We start from the raw sequence: 17,639 nt of genomic DNA, 5'->3' as shown, positions 1-17,639 counted from the left end.
CTGGGTCCTGGCGGCGAGCTGGCTCGGCTGCTTGGACCCTGGCTGCACAGTCACCCAGGGGCGACCGTACACTCGGTACCTCTCGCGAACGAGCGGCTGAGACGGTCCCTGGCGTCGAGGCAGAACCTCTGGCGCCAGGCGAGGAGGTACCAGTGTTAGCCAGTAACCCTCTGGTCCCCGTCTTCTTCTTCCTTGCATAAGGAGAGACGGGCCCCGTTCCCGAAGGAACAGGAGGACCAGCGGAAGCCCCAACTGCAGACCCTTAGAGGTCTCTGAACGAGACTTCTTAGGTGGGGAGGAGGCAACCTTCTTCTTCCTTGGCTGTGGAGCCTTCGAAGTCGAAGGGGAAGAGGTGGCTGCAGAAGACGACGAAGATGACGACACCTTCCTCTTCTTCTTCTTCAGCTTCCTCAGGACCACCATCAGGTCCTCCATCCAGGACGGAGCTGGAGCAGTTGCCGAAGCAACAGGGTCCGGCTGCACCTGTCCGGAGGGACCTGCGGTGGGGGCAGCAACACCACGGGCTGCAGCAACGATGGCAGGAACTGGTACAGGAGCGGCAGCAACGGGCACTGGTGGCAGTACAGGAGCCAGCGACATCACCGATACTGGCGGCAGGTCAGCGGGGAGCTCTTGGGACACCGAAGTCAGGGGCTGGGCCGAGGGCAATGAAACCAGGCAGTGGGGTGACCTCCCTCCTCGGCAAACCTGGTAGCGGAGCCTGGACTGCAGCTGTCGGGATAACCGAGACCACGTGCTGTGTATACACCAGGTGGGGAGGAGCAGCATAACCCGGCGTTGACACCGTTGTTGTGGTCGACGTCTCTGGTCTATGGGTGACCGGCCTGGATCCACGCGCTGCTAGGTGGTAAAGCAGCCCCTGAATGCTCAGTGTGCCTGGGAGCCCAAGAGAGTACCAGACCTGTCCGAGATCGCTACCTGCGGCGGGCAAACCTGAAGAAGGAAAGGTCGGGTTAATGGGGGGGGTTCCCGATCGCCCGGGGGGGAAATCTCCCACCCCGAGCGAACGGAAGACCCCGAATACAGCTGGATGCCGACTGGTCAAGTGAAGAGAAGGACTGCGACACACCTCCCGAAGGGGAAGGAGCCATACGCAGGAGCCGAGACGGAGGAGGAAAGAGGAAGACATGTCTGTAACCAGAGGAGTTGCTGGAGAGCCCTCCGACAACTCCTTAGCTTGCTTACGCGCCTTCTTCCTCCCCTCGTAACGCTCCCACTGCTCCCCCCGACCACGATATGACAATTTGTCCAAAATTGCATTTTTCCTAACTATACAAACCTGAGGTCCTTTTACAATAGGAAGGTACTAGCGGCAGCTGGATAGGTCGTAAGCTTTCGAACAAGGGGTTCGGTAGTTAACTGCTTGTCCGACAGGCGCGCGCGCGCGACTGGGAGGTAAACAAATCACTTTTGCTTTTGGCCCAAGCAAAAACTGCAGAGTGAGGGGTGGCATGAGGTGGGGCTATGTGTAAAAGGACCTCAGGTTTGTATAGTTAGGAAAAATGCAATTTTCGACAAATTGTCATTTGTTCCGACACGGCATACAAACCTTCGGTCCTTTTACAATAGGAAGACTCACTTCTTGGTGGGAGGAATCTGAGTCTTTGTGAACAGACTGGTGTTCGCCCAACCTTGGAAGCCTCCCTGGTCGTAAGAGCGAGGGAGGGATCCAAGCCTCTGTCCGATTGATCGGGGTGTGCACCGCAGGATCAATGGTCAGACCTCTGGACCGAGTACTAAGAGAGAGGCAAGCGTATCTCTTCGTACCAGCAATGTAAGAACTTGTTCCTGTACAGGAGCAAATATAAAGTCATGGGTTTGACTCTTGTAGGCATCCACTTCCCCCCCTTGTAGAAGGAAGTGGTGGATATTCTGCTCCTATCCCTAGTGTAAAGGGATAGGATGGGGCTCTGTCATAATAGCTCACCTGCATCTCGTCCTCATCCAGCGTAGTGACGACCGTGGCCTCTGCCCACAGGTAGAGGAGTAGGAAAAGACGGGAAGAGGGAGCCAGTCACTCACTCATTCACACATCCATCCACACAGTCACACCAGGACTCGATGCTGTTTCAGCCTGCGAGGGTCTGGGTTAGCTACACAACTTGTTGAGCAGCCACCACGGGTCCCAAGGAAAAGGTATCCAAGGACCTGTGGGCAATATCCCGAAAGGTAGAAGGACGTAAAGGTAGTCTGGTTAGACCAGACCCCTGCCTTCAGGACCTGCGCCACGGAGAAGTTCTTACGGAAACGCCAACGAGGGGCCAATACTTCTGACTTCGTGAGCTCTCGGACGGGACGTACGGATGTCGTCACTACCATCAGCCTCATACGCCCTCCTGATGGACCTCACGCAGCCAGAATGAAAGAGTGTTCTTGGATACTTCTTTCTTGGTTACCCGGTGCTAACGAAGAGGCGTCGACACTAGGCCTGAAGTCGAGTTCTCTTCAGATAGCGCCGTAGCGCCCTCACAGGACAAAGCAGCATCTCATCCGCATCATTATCGGTGAAGTCCAATAGGGAGGGAATCGTGAATGACTTGAACCTGTCGTCAGGGATCGACGGTTTTCTGAGTCTTCGCAACGAAGTTCGGGATGAAATCGAGCGTCACAGATCCCCATCCCCTGGAGTGTCGTACATCATAGGAAAGACCATGAAGGTTCCCCTACTCTCTTCGCCGATGCCAGGGCCAGCAAGAAGAGGGTCTTGAGGGTCAGATCCCTGTCTGACGACTCTCGGAGTGGCTCGAACGGCGTTCGAGTCAAAACTCCTAAGGACGAGAGTCACAATCCCACGCAGGGGGCCTGAGTTCCCTGGGTGGGCAAGACCTTTCGAAGCTCCTCATAAGCAAGGAGATCTCGAACGAGTTCGAGATGTCCAATCCCCTCAGTTTCAGGACGAGAGCCAAGGCGGCTCTGGAGTATCCTTTGACTGTGGGGACTGAGAGGAGCTTCTCTCGGCGAAGAAAAACGAGGAAATCCGCTCCCTGCTGAAGAGTGGCTCTGAGAGGAGATAGACCCCGTCTACGACACCAACCAAAGAAGACGGCCAACTTCCCCTGGTATACACAGCTGCAGAGGACTGACGGACGTTTCCAGCCATCTCTGTTGCTGCGCTACGAGAAAAGCCTCTCGTTCGCAAGAGATGGTGGATAACAGCCAGCCGTGAAGCATCGTAGGGACTGGACTGCTCGGTGGTACCGCTCGACGTGTGGCTGGGCGAGAAGGTTGTGCCATGGGGGAATCTCTCTCGGTTCTCCTGCGAGAAGAGCCAGCAGGTCCGGATACCAAATGGCCTGTGGCCATTTGGGAGCCACCAGGATCATCCTGAGATTCGGGGTGACAACCATGCTCGACTGATACCTTGCGAATCAGGCTGAACGGGGGAAAAGGCAAATAGACGAAGAAGGTTGGGTCCCACGGGTGTTGAAGAGCGTCCTCTGCAGCTGCCCATGGGTCCGGCACGGCCGAGAAGAACACCTGGAGCTTCCTGTTGTGCCGGGTGGCGAACAGATCCACGACTGGTCGCCCCCACAGGTCGAAGAGCCTTTCCGCCACGTCCTGGTGTAGAGACCATTCGGTCCCTATCACCTGATCCCGACGGCTGAGCGTGTCTGCTACTACATTCCTCTTCCCTGGAATGTAGCGTGCCGACAGCTCTATTGAGTGTGCCTCGGCCCACTCGTGCACCTGCCGAGTCAACTGGTACAACGGGAGAGACACTAGGCCCCCCTGTTTGTTGACGTAGGCCACCACCGTGGTGTTGTCGCACATCAACACCACTGAGTGTCCCATCAAGCGGTCCTGGAACTCTTGGAGAGCGAGGAACGCTGCCTTGAGTTCCAGTACATTGATGTGAAGGTGCTTGTCGTTCTCGTCCCACACTCCTGAAGTCAGCAACTCCTCCAGGTGTGCGCCCCATCCCTCGGTCGATGCGTCTGAGAAACAGCTGCATGTCCGGGGGGGGAGTGCGCAGAGGAGGCACCCCTCTTAAGAGGTTCCTGTCGTCCAGCCACCAGGCTAGGTCCTGCCTCACCTCCGGTGTCAGTGACACTGGAAAGCTTGGGGGATCCGTCGCCTGTGACCAACTCTCCTTTAGTCTCCACTGAAGAGACCGCAGGTGAAGACGCCCGTGAGGGACTAACTTCTCGAGTGACGACAGGTGTCCGATCACGACTTGCCATCGCTGAGCTACCTGTTCCTGCCGAGACAGGAACTGGTTGGCTGCCTCCCTGAATCTGCTGATCCGCGAGTCTGCGGGAAGACTCGCCCTGCTACCGTGTCGATCAGCATACCCAGGTACTTCATCCTCTGCTTGGGCTCGAGATCGGACTTTTCGAAGTCCACAACGATCCCCAGATCGCGACAGAACTCGAGCAGTCGATCCCTGTCCTGTAGCAACTGCGAGGCGGGAGAGCTCGCCAGGACTAACCAATCGTCGAGATACCTCATCAGACGTATCCCGTGCGAATGGGCCCAAGCAGGACACCAGAGTGAACACTCGCGTGAACACCTGTGGGGCGGTTGAGAGACCGAAGCAAAGTGCCCTGAACTGGTACACCGTCCCGTCGAGGATGAAGCGGAGGTACTTTCTGGAGGACTGATGAATGGGTATTTGGAAATACGCATCCTTCAAGTCCACTGAAAGCATGAAATCGTTCTCCCTCCTGATGGAGTCGAGCACGAGCGTGCCGTCTCCATCGTGAACCGGGTCTGGCGAACAAACCGGTTCAGGGGAGAGAGATCTATCACCGGGCGCCAGCCTCCCGTAGACTTTTCCACCACGGAAGAGTCGACTGTAAAAGCCCGGTGACTGATCCGTGACGATTTCTACAGCTCTCTTGCTCAGCATGGTCTTGATCTCCTGTCTCAATGCTACGTCCTTCGATGACCCTGGAACGTACGACTGCTGTTGGACCGGGTTGGAGGTGAGGGGTGGCCGAGATTCGAAGGGTAATAGATATCCCTCCCGAAGGACATCTACAATCCAGGTCTCGGCGCCTAGCGCTGCCAAGTTGCCCAATGGCTGGCCAGGCACCCCCCCACCCCCACTTCCGGCAGCAGGTGAGGGGGAACGCCGTCCCTAGCGTTTCCCCCCTTTCTTCGACTTCTTCCCAGAGCCTCCCAGAGGGAGGAGGAGGGCTGGGGAGGGAGGGCTGGTTTTACGGCTCCCCTTGGTAGAAGTCGAAGAAGACAGAGTCTTTCCCCGGGGCTTCGACGCAGCTACCGTCTTAGCCACCGAGGGAAGCGCTAGCCGAGCTCTTAGACTTGGCCGCAGTCCGAGGCTGCCCAGAAGCCTTCGAGACTGCCTGGTGAACCAGACGGTCACTGTCGTCAGTGCGCCGTCTGTCCACCGCAGCGTCCACATCTCTCCTGGGAAGAGAGACGTGGAACTCCGTAAAGGTCCGTTGCGAAGTCCCAACGCCGCTTCACGCCCGGCCGCCCTGGAAACCCGAGTAAGGACAGCGTCCCTTCGTCGGAGAACCAGGTTGGCCCACAGGTTCACCGTCTGGTGGGCAAGGAAGGAGATGGCTCTTCCTCCAGACCTGGCAAAGTCTCCTAAAGGCCGAGTCATCTTCGGGAGAAATTCCCCCCGGAGTTGGTTCTGCGACCTTAGATACTGTGAGGGACCACAGATCTAGCCAGGAGACGGCCTGGAAAGCTGCCATGGCGGTAGATTCCAGGCCGAGTGCCTCTTGCTGCGAGAACCATAGGTTCTCAGACAGGAGCTGCTGCAGAGACACACCCGGAGTCAGCCTGGCTAACTCCGGGTTCACCTGTTTGGGCGGGCATCGGGTCTTCAGATGGCACGTAAAACGACCGCTGTCGCAGCAGAGGAGGTGGAAGCAGCTTGCTCGACCTGCCAGACTTGAGCGAACCGTCTTGTCCGGAGACAAGCGATTCAACCTGGTCCAGCACTGAGTCCGCAAGCTCAGAACGCGGCAAACCCACCGTCGGTCTGGGTTCCCTCTTCGGGCCCCAGAACGACTCGAGCCGGGACGTGGGCTCGGAAGGTAGGAGCGGCGATACTTCAGCGAGGTCGTTGTGCTGAACGAATCAGCGCAATAACCTCGGCCAAAGTTCCTCTGGATCTCAGAGTGACTGCGTCCTGCGGAGTTCGGACCATCCAGTCCCTCAAACAGGAGCATCTCCCGAGACCCTCCTCCCTCAAGGGGAGGAACAGCGACAGACCCCCTCTCGGTCTCCTCCAACCACTTGTGCGTACGACCTGGCTGGTCCGAGAACCGTGCCTGGTACGTACGACGACGTGGTGGGATCCTGAGGGGGCGCACCCCTCACGATCACTCCTCAATACCTCGCCCCTCCCGGTTGTAACCCGAGGAGGTTGAAGGTATGGGAGAGGCAGGACCTGACGCCTCCCTCCTCGCTCCGCTGGCAGAACCAGTGGGTTGGAAGACTGCAGGCGATCGCCAACACCGTGGTGGCGATCGAGCTGCAGACCTAGTCGAGCCGTCTCGCTGTGGAGAACGGCTGGGACCGAGAACAACGGCCCCGGTCTCGTGTGTCAGAGGAGCTGGTGCTGGTCGCCGTACCCGATCGCTCTCTGTGAGAGTGACGGTCAGGCGACCGGCGAGCTCCACTGTCACGGTGAGACCGGTGCGTATCCTCACGGTGCGTCAGTTCGCTGGTACCAGCCGTGGCTGGTGCCAGCGAACGGGGGGACCTCTTCCCAGCCTCAGCCCGTGGCCGGTCATGGACCGTCACGTCCGCCCGGGTAGCCAGCTGCTCGCCGCGAGAGCGAGGGCTGGTCTGGTGAGAGTCGCGTGAGCGGCTGTCACCAGTCTTCCGCTCCGTGCCGTGAACCTGACGCTGAGCGGACTCAGAGGTCTGGTTCTTGGCTGCACGGCCGCTGTTAGGCGACCGTACACTCGGTACCTCTCGCGAACGAGAGGCCGAGACGGACCCTGCTGCCGTGGCCGAACCACTAACAGCAGGTGAGGAAGTGCCGGTGTTAGCCGGCACTCCTCTGGTCCCCAGTAGTCTTCTTCCTTGCGGAAGAAGAGACAGGTCCTGCCCCCGAAGGAGCAGGGTGACCAGCGGAAGAACCCCCCGTCTCACCAGAGCAAGACGGGCCCTTAGAAGTTCCGAAGGAGACTTCTTAGGGGGGGGGGGAGGCGACCTTCTTCTTCTTCGGCGGGGGAGCCTTAGAAGAAGAAGGGGAAGAGGCGGCAGACGACGACGACGACGAAGAAGACGATGAAGACGACGACGACACCTTCCTCCTCTTCTTCTTCTTCTTCGTCACCTCCTCAGGACCGACGTCAGATCTGTCATCCAGAGCGGAGCCGGGGCTGCTGTTGCCGAAGCAACAGGGCCCGGACGCACCTGTCCGAACAGATCAGCATCGGGAGCAGCGGCGCCAGGAACAGGAACAACGTCAGCAGGTGCAGGCATCACAGGAACGGCAGTAGAGACGGCAGGAGCAGGTACAGGAACGGCAGCAGTGGTCAACGTCACGTCCGGTGAACGGCGGCTGGGCAGGTACGGCAGGTACGGCAGATTGTGCAGGCGGTCCAGGATGGACGGGACCAGCGCACAGACATCCTTGGTACTGGTGGGAGGTTCCAGGAGGGCGAGCTCTTCGGGCACACGAAGTCCGGTCCGCGGCAGCACGGCAAAACAAGGTGGCGGCATCACACTCCCCCGTGGTACGGCGACTGGCCCCTGCACCGATGTAGTAGGTGTTACAGAGACCGCGTGCGGGGTGTACACCAGGTGAGGAGGTGAAGCGTAGCCAGGTGTTGTAAGGGTCGTGGTGGTGGTCGTAACCGTCGCATGGGTGACCGCACGGAGCCAGCGAGATGGTAGAGCAGCCCTGGACACTCGGCAGCCCCTGCAGCCCCAACGATGCCCACACCTGTCCGAGGTCGTCCTTCGCGGCAACCGCACATGAGGAAGCAAAAGTCGGGTGATTAGGAGGATCCTCTACCCGCTCGCGCGAAGACGAACGGATAGAGGACCCAGAGTACAACTCGACGTCGGCGGGGTATCTAGCGCCCTCCTCCACACTCGACAAGTCAGGTGAGGAGAAGGACCTAGAAACCCACCCCCGAAGGGGAAGGCGCCAAAACGTGGAGGAAGCTGAGCGGGCGGCAGGAAAGAAGACGAAGTGTCTGTAACCAAAGGAGTCGCGGGAGAGCTTTCCGACGACTCCTTTGCAGGCCTTCGCTTCTTCCTGCCCTCATACAAAGTCCACTGCGCCTCCGACCAATTATTACATACTTCACATGGCTCGGCTCGGGTGCATTCGCGCCCCCGACACCGAGCGCACAAAATATGAGGGTCAATCTCCGGGAATGAGCGGAACTTTCCGCATTTACGCCCTTCGGTACCCGGGCATAGTCTCCGTAGGGGTACGAGGCGAGGAGATTCCATCGTTGACCAATAAATTCACAAGTAATTAGAAAGAGAGAAATGATTGTACTTACAATGATTCTTTCATACACAAACACAACCATATACTCAGGAAAGCAAACGACGAGAAGCGGGCAGAGAGCTCGAACACACACGTCCACTCGCTGTGAGGCCGAAAGCAAAAGTGATTTGTTTACCTCCCAGTCGCGCTGCCGCGCGCCTGTCGGACAAGCAGTTAACTACCGAACCCTTGTTCGAAAGCTTACGACCTATCCAGCTGCCGCTAGTACCTTCCTATTGTAAAAGGACGAAGGTTTGTATGCCGTGTCGGAACAAACACACAATTCACAAGTCTCGGTGCGAGAGCATTCGCGCCCTCAGCACCGAGTACATAAATCATGAGGATTTACCTCGAAGATAGACCTATAGGCCCCACACCTACGGCCCTCCACACCAGGGCACAATCTGCAGCTGACGATGGGGCGGGGGGGGGGGGGGGGGGGTCTCTCCGGCTCATGGGAATCCATTAAGTCACGATTCACAACCAATAAACAAAAAAATAATAAAGTACTTACAAGTTTCAACTCGCACAAGCACTCAGTAGTAGGGAAAGTAGTGAAAAGTAGGCTTCATAACGAAGTAAACAAGCATACGACACAGCGGGCAGAGCTGCGAAAAGCACGTCTTGTTCCGATGGCGGCCGAAAGCAAAGTGAAGCTTCACCTCCCAGCTGGGCGGGACACCCGACTACCGGACAAGCAGTCAACTACCGAACCTCCTTTTCCAAGGCTTATGACCGGTTTCAGCTGCCGCTGAATACATTCCATATGTTAAAGGACCGAGGGTTTGTATTACATGTCAGAACAAATGTTCTTTACTACTCTAAGTATATTTCAAAGGATCTAACAAAAAGAATTTTCATTCTTGAGATGACTCCTTTAAATATTAAGACTTCCATCATTATATATTTCCCTTCAGATTGTAGAAACACCATCAGATTCCTACCTCCTGGCTCATTACCATGATAATGCAATCAGTCTTGTAGTACAGACTGAATACTTACTTCTCGTGAAGCTTCATTTTCCATCATGAGTTTCAAGAGATCTTCATCAGATGATAGTTCAACTTGGTTCCACTTGGCTGCTTTTTTCAACACCTCCAGAGCTTGGTCATATTTTCCTTTCACAACCAACCAGCGGGGAGATTCATCCATAAACCTAAAATACAAACATGGATTCTCTACAATCAGTGAGAGAGAGAGAGAGAGAGAGAGAGAGAGAGAGAGAGAGAGAGAGAGAGAGAGAGAGAGAGAGAGAGAGAGACTTGTATAACACATATGTGCACAATGACTCCTTTTTTTAACAAACATTTCCAACAAATTTCAAAAAAAAATTAAGATAAAATTTTGAGACTATAACCTATAAAGGAAACTGGTTAAAAAAATACTAATTGAAGGATTTATTCTCAAATGAAACTCAAAACAGAACAAGGTAAAGATAAAGGTAAAGATAAAGAAATTCAATAACTAGGTTAAAAGAGGCCACAGTGAATGGATGACGTATGAAGCTAACTCAACTCTGACAAAAGTCCAACTTGCCAATTCTTCTCAACTTGAACAACATGATCGGTAATAACAAATTATAAAAGCATACTATGATAAAATGTATTAGATCAGTCCCCTTATAACAAGAACAAAATAGTACCAAATTACATAGTCAATAATGGGCTAAAATTACAGTAACATACTAGAAATACAGTATATGTATTCAAACTATAACCCAGGAAAGTATTTTGATGAAAACATACATACACATAAGTTATTCAAAAGACAAAGGTAAATCAATCACAAAAATGTTACAGCACTTCCTTTACTGACAGCCAATCATAAAAAAAACTATATAGAACTTGGGAAATGCTAACTAATGACTTCCTATCCATGCAAGAGTTGATCAAACTAGGAAGTACTTAACAGTGTAATGGTCTCTAAGTCAACTATCTGTCAAAAACTTATCTGATGCTTTCTACATCCAAACTGCAAGTGTGCATCAAAAATATTACAAGAAAAAAAATAGGTATAAGGATGACAGCCCTCACTCTTTCTGTTTGATGAAGATTTAATTTTAAATCTCTTTAGCTGTTTTTTAAGACACTTATGACATTGCAGTTCTCAGCACATCAATTAAAGGTTTCGCTTCCATTTTACCCCATAAATTGTCATTTTCTTCATACCAAAAACTTATATGAATAAATAGTCAACAATAATTTTTTAAGTTTCCAGCCCCACCGGAGGTTAAAGCAACCTCTCACCTCATTTCATTAAAGTATCAGATCACCCATTACTACTATCTATACATTCCACTATTCTGCCTTTTCACCACCTTCTTCCACTGTCTTTTTCCTAAGTTTGTTGAATAACCTACATGCTGTTTCGTTACAAATATGTTATATAATGGAACACTCCGCTTAAAAAATTGGTCTATCCGTTCAAGCAGATTTTTATCTTTTCCATTACCTGACCCCAGTAATTTCAGCTGCTCTCAAAGTACCTCCTTTCCGGATGTAGAAAGTTCCATATTTATCACATTCATGCTGTAGTTTTGTTCAACTGAATCATTGTGCTTAATTATACCACTTTCTGTGGAAGAACCTTATGCTTGCAATTGGCCCTTACACAAACTTTGGGAGACATTTTGTGTAGGATGTATGAAATTTACCAGGATGAGAATATGAAGAAGCACACAGCTTCATTAAGTCAGTTTAAAGTTATCTCAGGGAAGAGACAACTTTGGAGATGACATAAATAGAAAGATATTTAGCCTATTAATACAAAGTAATAAATTTTCAATTATCATCTAAACCATTAAATCATATGTTTACAGTACACAAAACTTAAAAGATTACAAACCAGAGTACAGGAATCAGCACTAGGGAAGGCAGAGAGGCACTCATAACCAAGTATCGCCATCTTCTTTCTAAGTAAGCCAGCCCTCCCCAAGCCATTGTACCCAGTGCCCATGGGAGAAATAGAGTAATACCAACCAGAGATCTTACTTTGGGGTTAGTTATTTCCATTGCTGAAAATTAGAGAGAGAAATTAAAGTACTCTTCCACAGGTTTAATATTTAAACTGCAATAAATACATTATCCAACAAATATTATCAGTACATCATATAATTACTCTATTTCAAAAATGACAATTTGTCGAAAATTGCATTTTTCCTAACTATACAAACCTGAGGCCTCCTTTAACAATAGGAAGGTAACTAGCGGCAGCTGGGACGGTCGTAAGCTTCGAACAAGGGAGAACGGTAGTTAACTGCTTGTCCGATCGATCGTGCGCGCGGGCGGTGAAGAATCACTTTTGCTTTAGGCCCATGCAAAAAGTTGCAGAGTGAGGGGTGGCATGAGGTGGGACTATATGTAAAGGACCTCAGGTTTGTATAGTTAGGAAAAAATGCAATTTTCGACAAATTGTCATTTGTTCCGATACGGTAATACAACCCTCGGTCCTTTAACAATGGAGGAAAGTACTCACTTCTTGGTGGGAGGAATCTGAGTCTTTTTGGTGAACAGACTGGTGTTCGTCCAACCCTGGAGTGCCTCCCCTCGTCAAGAGCAAGGGAGGGATCCAAACCTCTGTCCGAATTATTGATCGGGGTGTGCACCGCAGGATCAATGGTCAGACCTCTGGGCCAAGTACTAAGAGAGAGGCAAGCGTATCTCTTCGTACCAGCAAGCAAGAACTTGTTCCTGTTTGCAAGAGACAATCATAAAATGATGGGTTTGTCTCAAATTGGCATCCACTTCCTCCCCCTTGTTGAGGAAGTTGGTGGATATTTACTCCTATCCCTACTGAAAGGGATAGGATGGTGCTCTATTGAGTAGTTTCACCTGCATCTCGTCCTTACCCAGCAGGGTGACGACCGTGTCCCTCTACCCAGAGGTAGAGGGAAGAAAAAGATGGGAAGAGGAGCCAGTCCCACTCTCATTCCTCATCCATTCTTACGGTCACACCAGGACTCGATGCTGTTCAGCCTGCGAGGGTCTGGGTTAACTACACAAACGTGTTGAGCAACCACCACGGTTCCCAAGAAAAAGATCCAAGGAACTGTGGGCAATATCCCGAAGGTAGAAGGAGGTGCATGCGGTCCGGTTGGACCAGGCGCCTGCCTTCATACCTGCGCCACGGAGAAGTTCTTGCGGAACGCGAGAGATGATGAAGAGGCGTCCACACTCATCCTGGGTGTCAAGTTTCTTCAGACAGCTCCGTCGCGCCTTCACAGGACAAAGCAGCATAGCCTTCGTATCGGAGGCGGTGAAGTCCATTAGGGAGGGTATTGTGAAGGACTCGAACCAATCGTCAGTTACCGAAGGGTTCTGAGTCTTCGCTACGAAGATCGGTCCGAAATCGAGCGTCACAAATCCCCATCCCTTTGTGCTTGACTTTATCAAGAGAAGTCATGCAGTTACCTAAGACGAAAAGAAGGGGATAGTCATATGACCTATCCCTCTTCTCGACTTTGGTGTCATTGGTAGACAGTACTCATACTGACAAGCGTATTAAGCTACGAAGTAATGATTGTTCTCTGGAACAAGTGTAACCGAACTAAGTCAGCATAGTTCGTAACTGACTCGGGCGCTCTGACAGCTGCCGACTGACTGGTTTCGGAATCAGTAGAGGCAAGTTGTCCAAGCATCCGGGTAAGTCACGTGACCTTCGACCCTTTAAAGAGTTATGCTGAGAGACCAAACAAATAAAATATTTGTTAGTCACCGATGCCGGACGGCGCGGCGATGATTCTCTTAATGCATAAGCTCAAAAGGCGAAAGTCAATTGCCTTCAAAGACCGAGGTCCCTGATGGCAAGAAAATCTCATAGACGTGAATCTCAGCTTAAGGAGAAACAACACTATGTGACGTTGAAGACGAAGGTAGGCAATGAATGCAACCTACGTCTTCCAGCTGAATCGAGAGAAAGGGAATCTCAAGATTCTAAACCTGTGCTTACAAATGACTGAAAAACGCTAACCAGCCATTTCATTGCTGTCCGTTGTGCAATGAAAGCGGGGCGTTCTTCAGTAATGAAACACAGGGGAGAGCCGCCTGAAGAACTGCTTCGTCATGGGCTCGGAACGTTTGGAAGTAGAGCTGGCAGGGGTGTGGGAGTAGGCGATGTCTTTCAATACATCTGCTAATCCGGGGGGGTGAACAATGAACAATTGCCACACCTCCGAATACAAGATATTTTGAGGACAAACTCAGATTCCGCAAAAATCATTCGCATTATCGATATACGATGCAGCAAGAGACTATTACAGAATTCTGTTACCGTGCGGTAAACAGAAAGATGAGATCGAATAGATATCTCTGTTTAAAATTCTCGCAATACCGAAGACGATGAATACTAGCGTCACAGCAGTAGATGGTCATTCATGTATGCGAGAATCCCCGTTAATCAGAGACTTAAGTCCGTGATTGTTGGGCAGAGATACGGTTTGGTATTCAATCAAAGCAGGTGAGAAAGACATAACCACCGTCCAACAAAGCGGCAGCTGGTACTGAAATGCTCGGGCAATTCAATACGCAGTAGCTGTCGCTGACTCGTCATCCTGAGTTGCCAAGTAATCCTTTCCACGAAGGAATGCGTTCGGCTAGAACCACCGAGCATAAAAAGATATGCTCGAGCAATTATATTTATGCGAAACGAATTTCGGTAAATATAAAAGCTTAAATGGTGTTGTGTGACAACACCATAAAGTATATAAAATTGAAACTGGAAACTCCTGGGAGGTTGCAGGCAACCCGAGTTGCAGTTCAATTTGAATACTTTTCGTCTAAGTCGCAATCCGTAGAATAACCAGGATATGCGCCTACCCCTCGGACCATTCAACTGCTTAGCAGAATCATGTCGCGAGGTTAATATACGTAGTATATTTGTAGGATTCTGAACAAACGATCTCCATCCTAAATTCTTTCCTTCAAGAAAACAAAATAAGGATTGGAGATCGACCACCTTCGGTCTCTATCAAAGAGAGTGAAGAAGTCTTCCTCGAAGGAAAGCTTCAATGGTGAACAGAATACTAAGACGATAGTTCAAGCCAAACTGGATATTCCCGTCCGTTCTTCTCTATTCCAGGTTGGTCGCCTACTGTGAGATAGTCTTCTTTCAGCAGCAGTCTTTCTTCCTAATGCTAGAAATTCCAGGAATTCGAAGCATAGGTGAGGTTCCCGATTATCGTGTAACATATCGGGGATTCTCGTTCTCGCTCACTTTGGACCGTGGTCTCGCTAAGTGTTTGGTTAGATCGTAAGAAACTCTAACACTCTGAATGCGCTAGAAATTCCGTAGAATTCTAAGCAGTCTGCGAAACCCCCACCGAATTCGTCAACGATATCGGCTGGTGGTCCTCTCCTCCTCGGATTCCCGTAGGCAATCGAGGAATGGGGCCGGATTACCCTCCTCAACGGACGACCCGGGGCTTACGTCAGGTATGGGCACCCGCAAGGTCCCCCGGTAAGCGCAGTCCCCAACGTGGAATCCTACAGAGAAATCTCTGTAGGATCCCTCCCCTTTCCCTCGTAGCCGTAAGGAGAGAGGGAATGGGGGAGGAATTGGATACTCGCTCGCCTTCCCAGTGGAATAGCAGTTGGAGAAGAGTAGGAGCAGCCATCGCCTTGCGGCGATGGCTTCTCAGAGTCTGGGAAAACGTATCGTCAGGAGAAAACGTTTTCCCGCCCAGGAGGGTTACGAACTCTCCCTGTTGAGGTAAGGGTCTGCCGCCACTGTGAACGTCGTCTGGGTGGGGCTGATCGACACCTGAAAGGAGAGAGCCGATACCGTCCTCCGACTCATTCCAGTCCTCGTCGAGGTCGAAACCTCTCAGGAGGACCGAAGGAGTATTTAAATAGGTGTCCGAAGACACATAGAAACGCCGCTGTCGCAGTAGAGGAGGTGGAAGTAGCTTGATCGACCGGCCAGAACTGAGAGAGCCTTCTTGTCCGGAGACGAGAGACTCTGGTTCAAGACAGAATCGGCAAGCTCCGATCGCGGCAAACCCACCGTCGGTTTGGGTTCCCTCTCGGGCCCCAAAACGACTCGAGCAGAGACATGGGCTCTGCTGGTGGAGCGGGCGATCCTTCCCCCCGGTCGTTGTGCTGACGAATCAGTGCAATAACCTGGGCAAAGTTACTCTGAATCTCGGAAGTTTACAGCGTCTGAGGAGTAGGGACCATCAGTCCCTCCAACAAGAGCAGCTCCCAGGACCCTCCTCCTTCAGAGGAAGGACAGCAACAGATCCCTGACGGTTTGCCTCCAATCACTTGCGCGTACGTCCTGGGTTGGTCCTAAGACCATACCTGGCACGTGCGGCGTCGTGACGGGATCGTGAGCGGCGCATCTCTCACGATCACTCCTATATACCTCGCTCTTCCTGGCGTATGCCGAGGAAGTTGAAGGGGTAGAGAGACAGAACTGACGCTATCCACCCCCTCCCCCCCCCTGACTGTCGCCTCCAATCACTTGCGCGTACGTCCTGGTTGGTCCTAAGACCATATGTGGCACGTGCGGCGTCGTGAAGGGATCGTGAGCGGCGCACCTCTCACGATCACTCCTAGCTACCTCGCTCTTCCCGTGTACCCGAGGAAGTTGAAGGTAGTGGAGAGACAGACCTGACGATCCACCCCCACCCCCCCGCCCGCTGGCAGGACCAGCGTACGTTGTGGGGGGCTGCAGCCGATCACCAACCCGCGGTGGGGATCGATCTGCAGGCCTGGCCGTGCCGCTCACCTGTGCCGAGCGGCTCGACTGAGCACATCGACCCCGGTCCCGTGCGTCAGACGAGCTGCTGCTGGCCCTCACCCAGTATCCGCCCGGAGTCCCTGGTGGGAGCGGCGGTCAGGTGACCTGCAGAGCTCACTTTCGCGGTGAGACCGGTGAGCGTCCTCGCGGCACGTCAAACCGCTGGTACCAGCCGCGAGGCTGGTACCGTCGGCCGGTGGGGGACCTCTTCCCAGCCTCAACCGTGGCCGGTCAGAGACGTCACGTCCACCGAGTCGTACCGGCTGGTCGCTACGAGAGCGGCCGCTGGCCTGGCGAGAGTCACCTGAGCGGCTCTCGACAGTCTTCTGCTCTGTGCCTCGGTCATGACGCTGAGCGAACTCAGGCGTCTTAACTTTGGCTGCACGGTCACCCGAAGGAGACCGTACACTCGGAACTTCTTCGCGGACGAGAAAACCGAGCCGGTACCTGGCTTAGCAGCAGAGCTGCCAAGACCAGGCGAGGGTGTACCAGCGGTAGCCAGCACACCCTTGGTCCCCCGTCTTCTTCTTCTTCTCAGAAGGGGAGACGGGCCCCGTTCCCAGAAGGAACAGGAGGACCAGCAGAAGAACCCCCCCGTCACACCGGAGTGTGACGAGCCCTTCGAAGTTCTCGAAGGAGTCTTCTTAGGGGAATATAACAAAACCCGGTTAAATGCTGGTCGCTGCGAGAGCGGCCGCTGGCCTGGCGAGAGTCACCTGAGCGGTTCTCGCCAGCCTTCTGCTCCGTGCCGTGGTCTTGGCGCCGAGCGAACTCTGGCGCCGAAACTTTGGCTGCACGGTCTCCCGAGGGAGAGCGTACACTCGGGATCTCTCCCGCGAACGAGAGACCGAGCCGGAACCTGGCGTAGCGGCATCGCCGCTAGCACCATGCGAGGAAGTACCAGAGCTAACCGATACTCCTCTGGTCCCCGTCTATCTCTCCTTACGGAAGGGGAGACGGGCCCCGCTCCCGAAGGAGCAGGAGGACCAGCAGAAGGACCCCCCGTCCCACGAGGTGGGACGGGCCCTTAGAAGTTCCCGAAGGAGACTTCTTAGGGGGGGGAGGCAGCCTTTCTTCTTCTTCGGCTTATGGGCCTTAGAAGTCGAAGGGGAAGAGGCAGCAACAGACGAAGACGAAGATGACACCTTCCTCTTCTTCGTCAGCTCACGCAGGACAGTCGTCAGGTCCTCCATCCAGGCCGGAGTCGGGCCTATTGCCGAAGCAACACGGCCCGACTGCACCTGTCCGGAAGGACCTGGGACTGGGGGAAGACACACCATGGGCAGGACCAGCATGGACGGTGCAGGAACCAGGAGCGACAGGAACAGCAACCAGCTCCAGGAGCGGCAGGAACAGCGGCAGCGGTAAACACAGAAGGGACAGCCAAGCCAGTAGCGGGAACCACATCAGCGACAGGTACGGCAGGCCCAGCCATCGCCTCGTAGAA

The 17,639-nt window shown here is 53.1% G+C and overlaps 1 protein-coding gene across 1 annotated transcript in view; it reads right to left on the bottom strand.

Annotated features, from left to right (window-relative positions):
• LOC135203571 (organic cation transporter protein-like) overlaps positions 1-17,639 on the bottom strand; it is a 235,013-nt gene that overhangs the window by 137,950 nt on the left and 79,424 nt on the right. Inside the window, 2 exon segments of the mRNA XM_064233321.1 lie at positions 9,458-9,611; positions 11,300-11,468. Coding sequence (XP_064089391.1) covers positions 9,458-9,611; positions 11,300-11,468 — 323 coding nt within the window.

This window comes from Macrobrachium nipponense, chromosome 36 (assembly GCF_015104395.2).
Source record: "Macrobrachium nipponense isolate FS-2020 chromosome 36, ASM1510439v2, whole genome shotgun sequence".
Classification (NCBI taxonomy): Eukaryota; Metazoa; Arthropoda; class Malacostraca; order Decapoda; family Palaemonidae; genus Macrobrachium; species Macrobrachium nipponense.
This window is presented reverse-complemented; position numbering and strand designations above follow the sequence as displayed.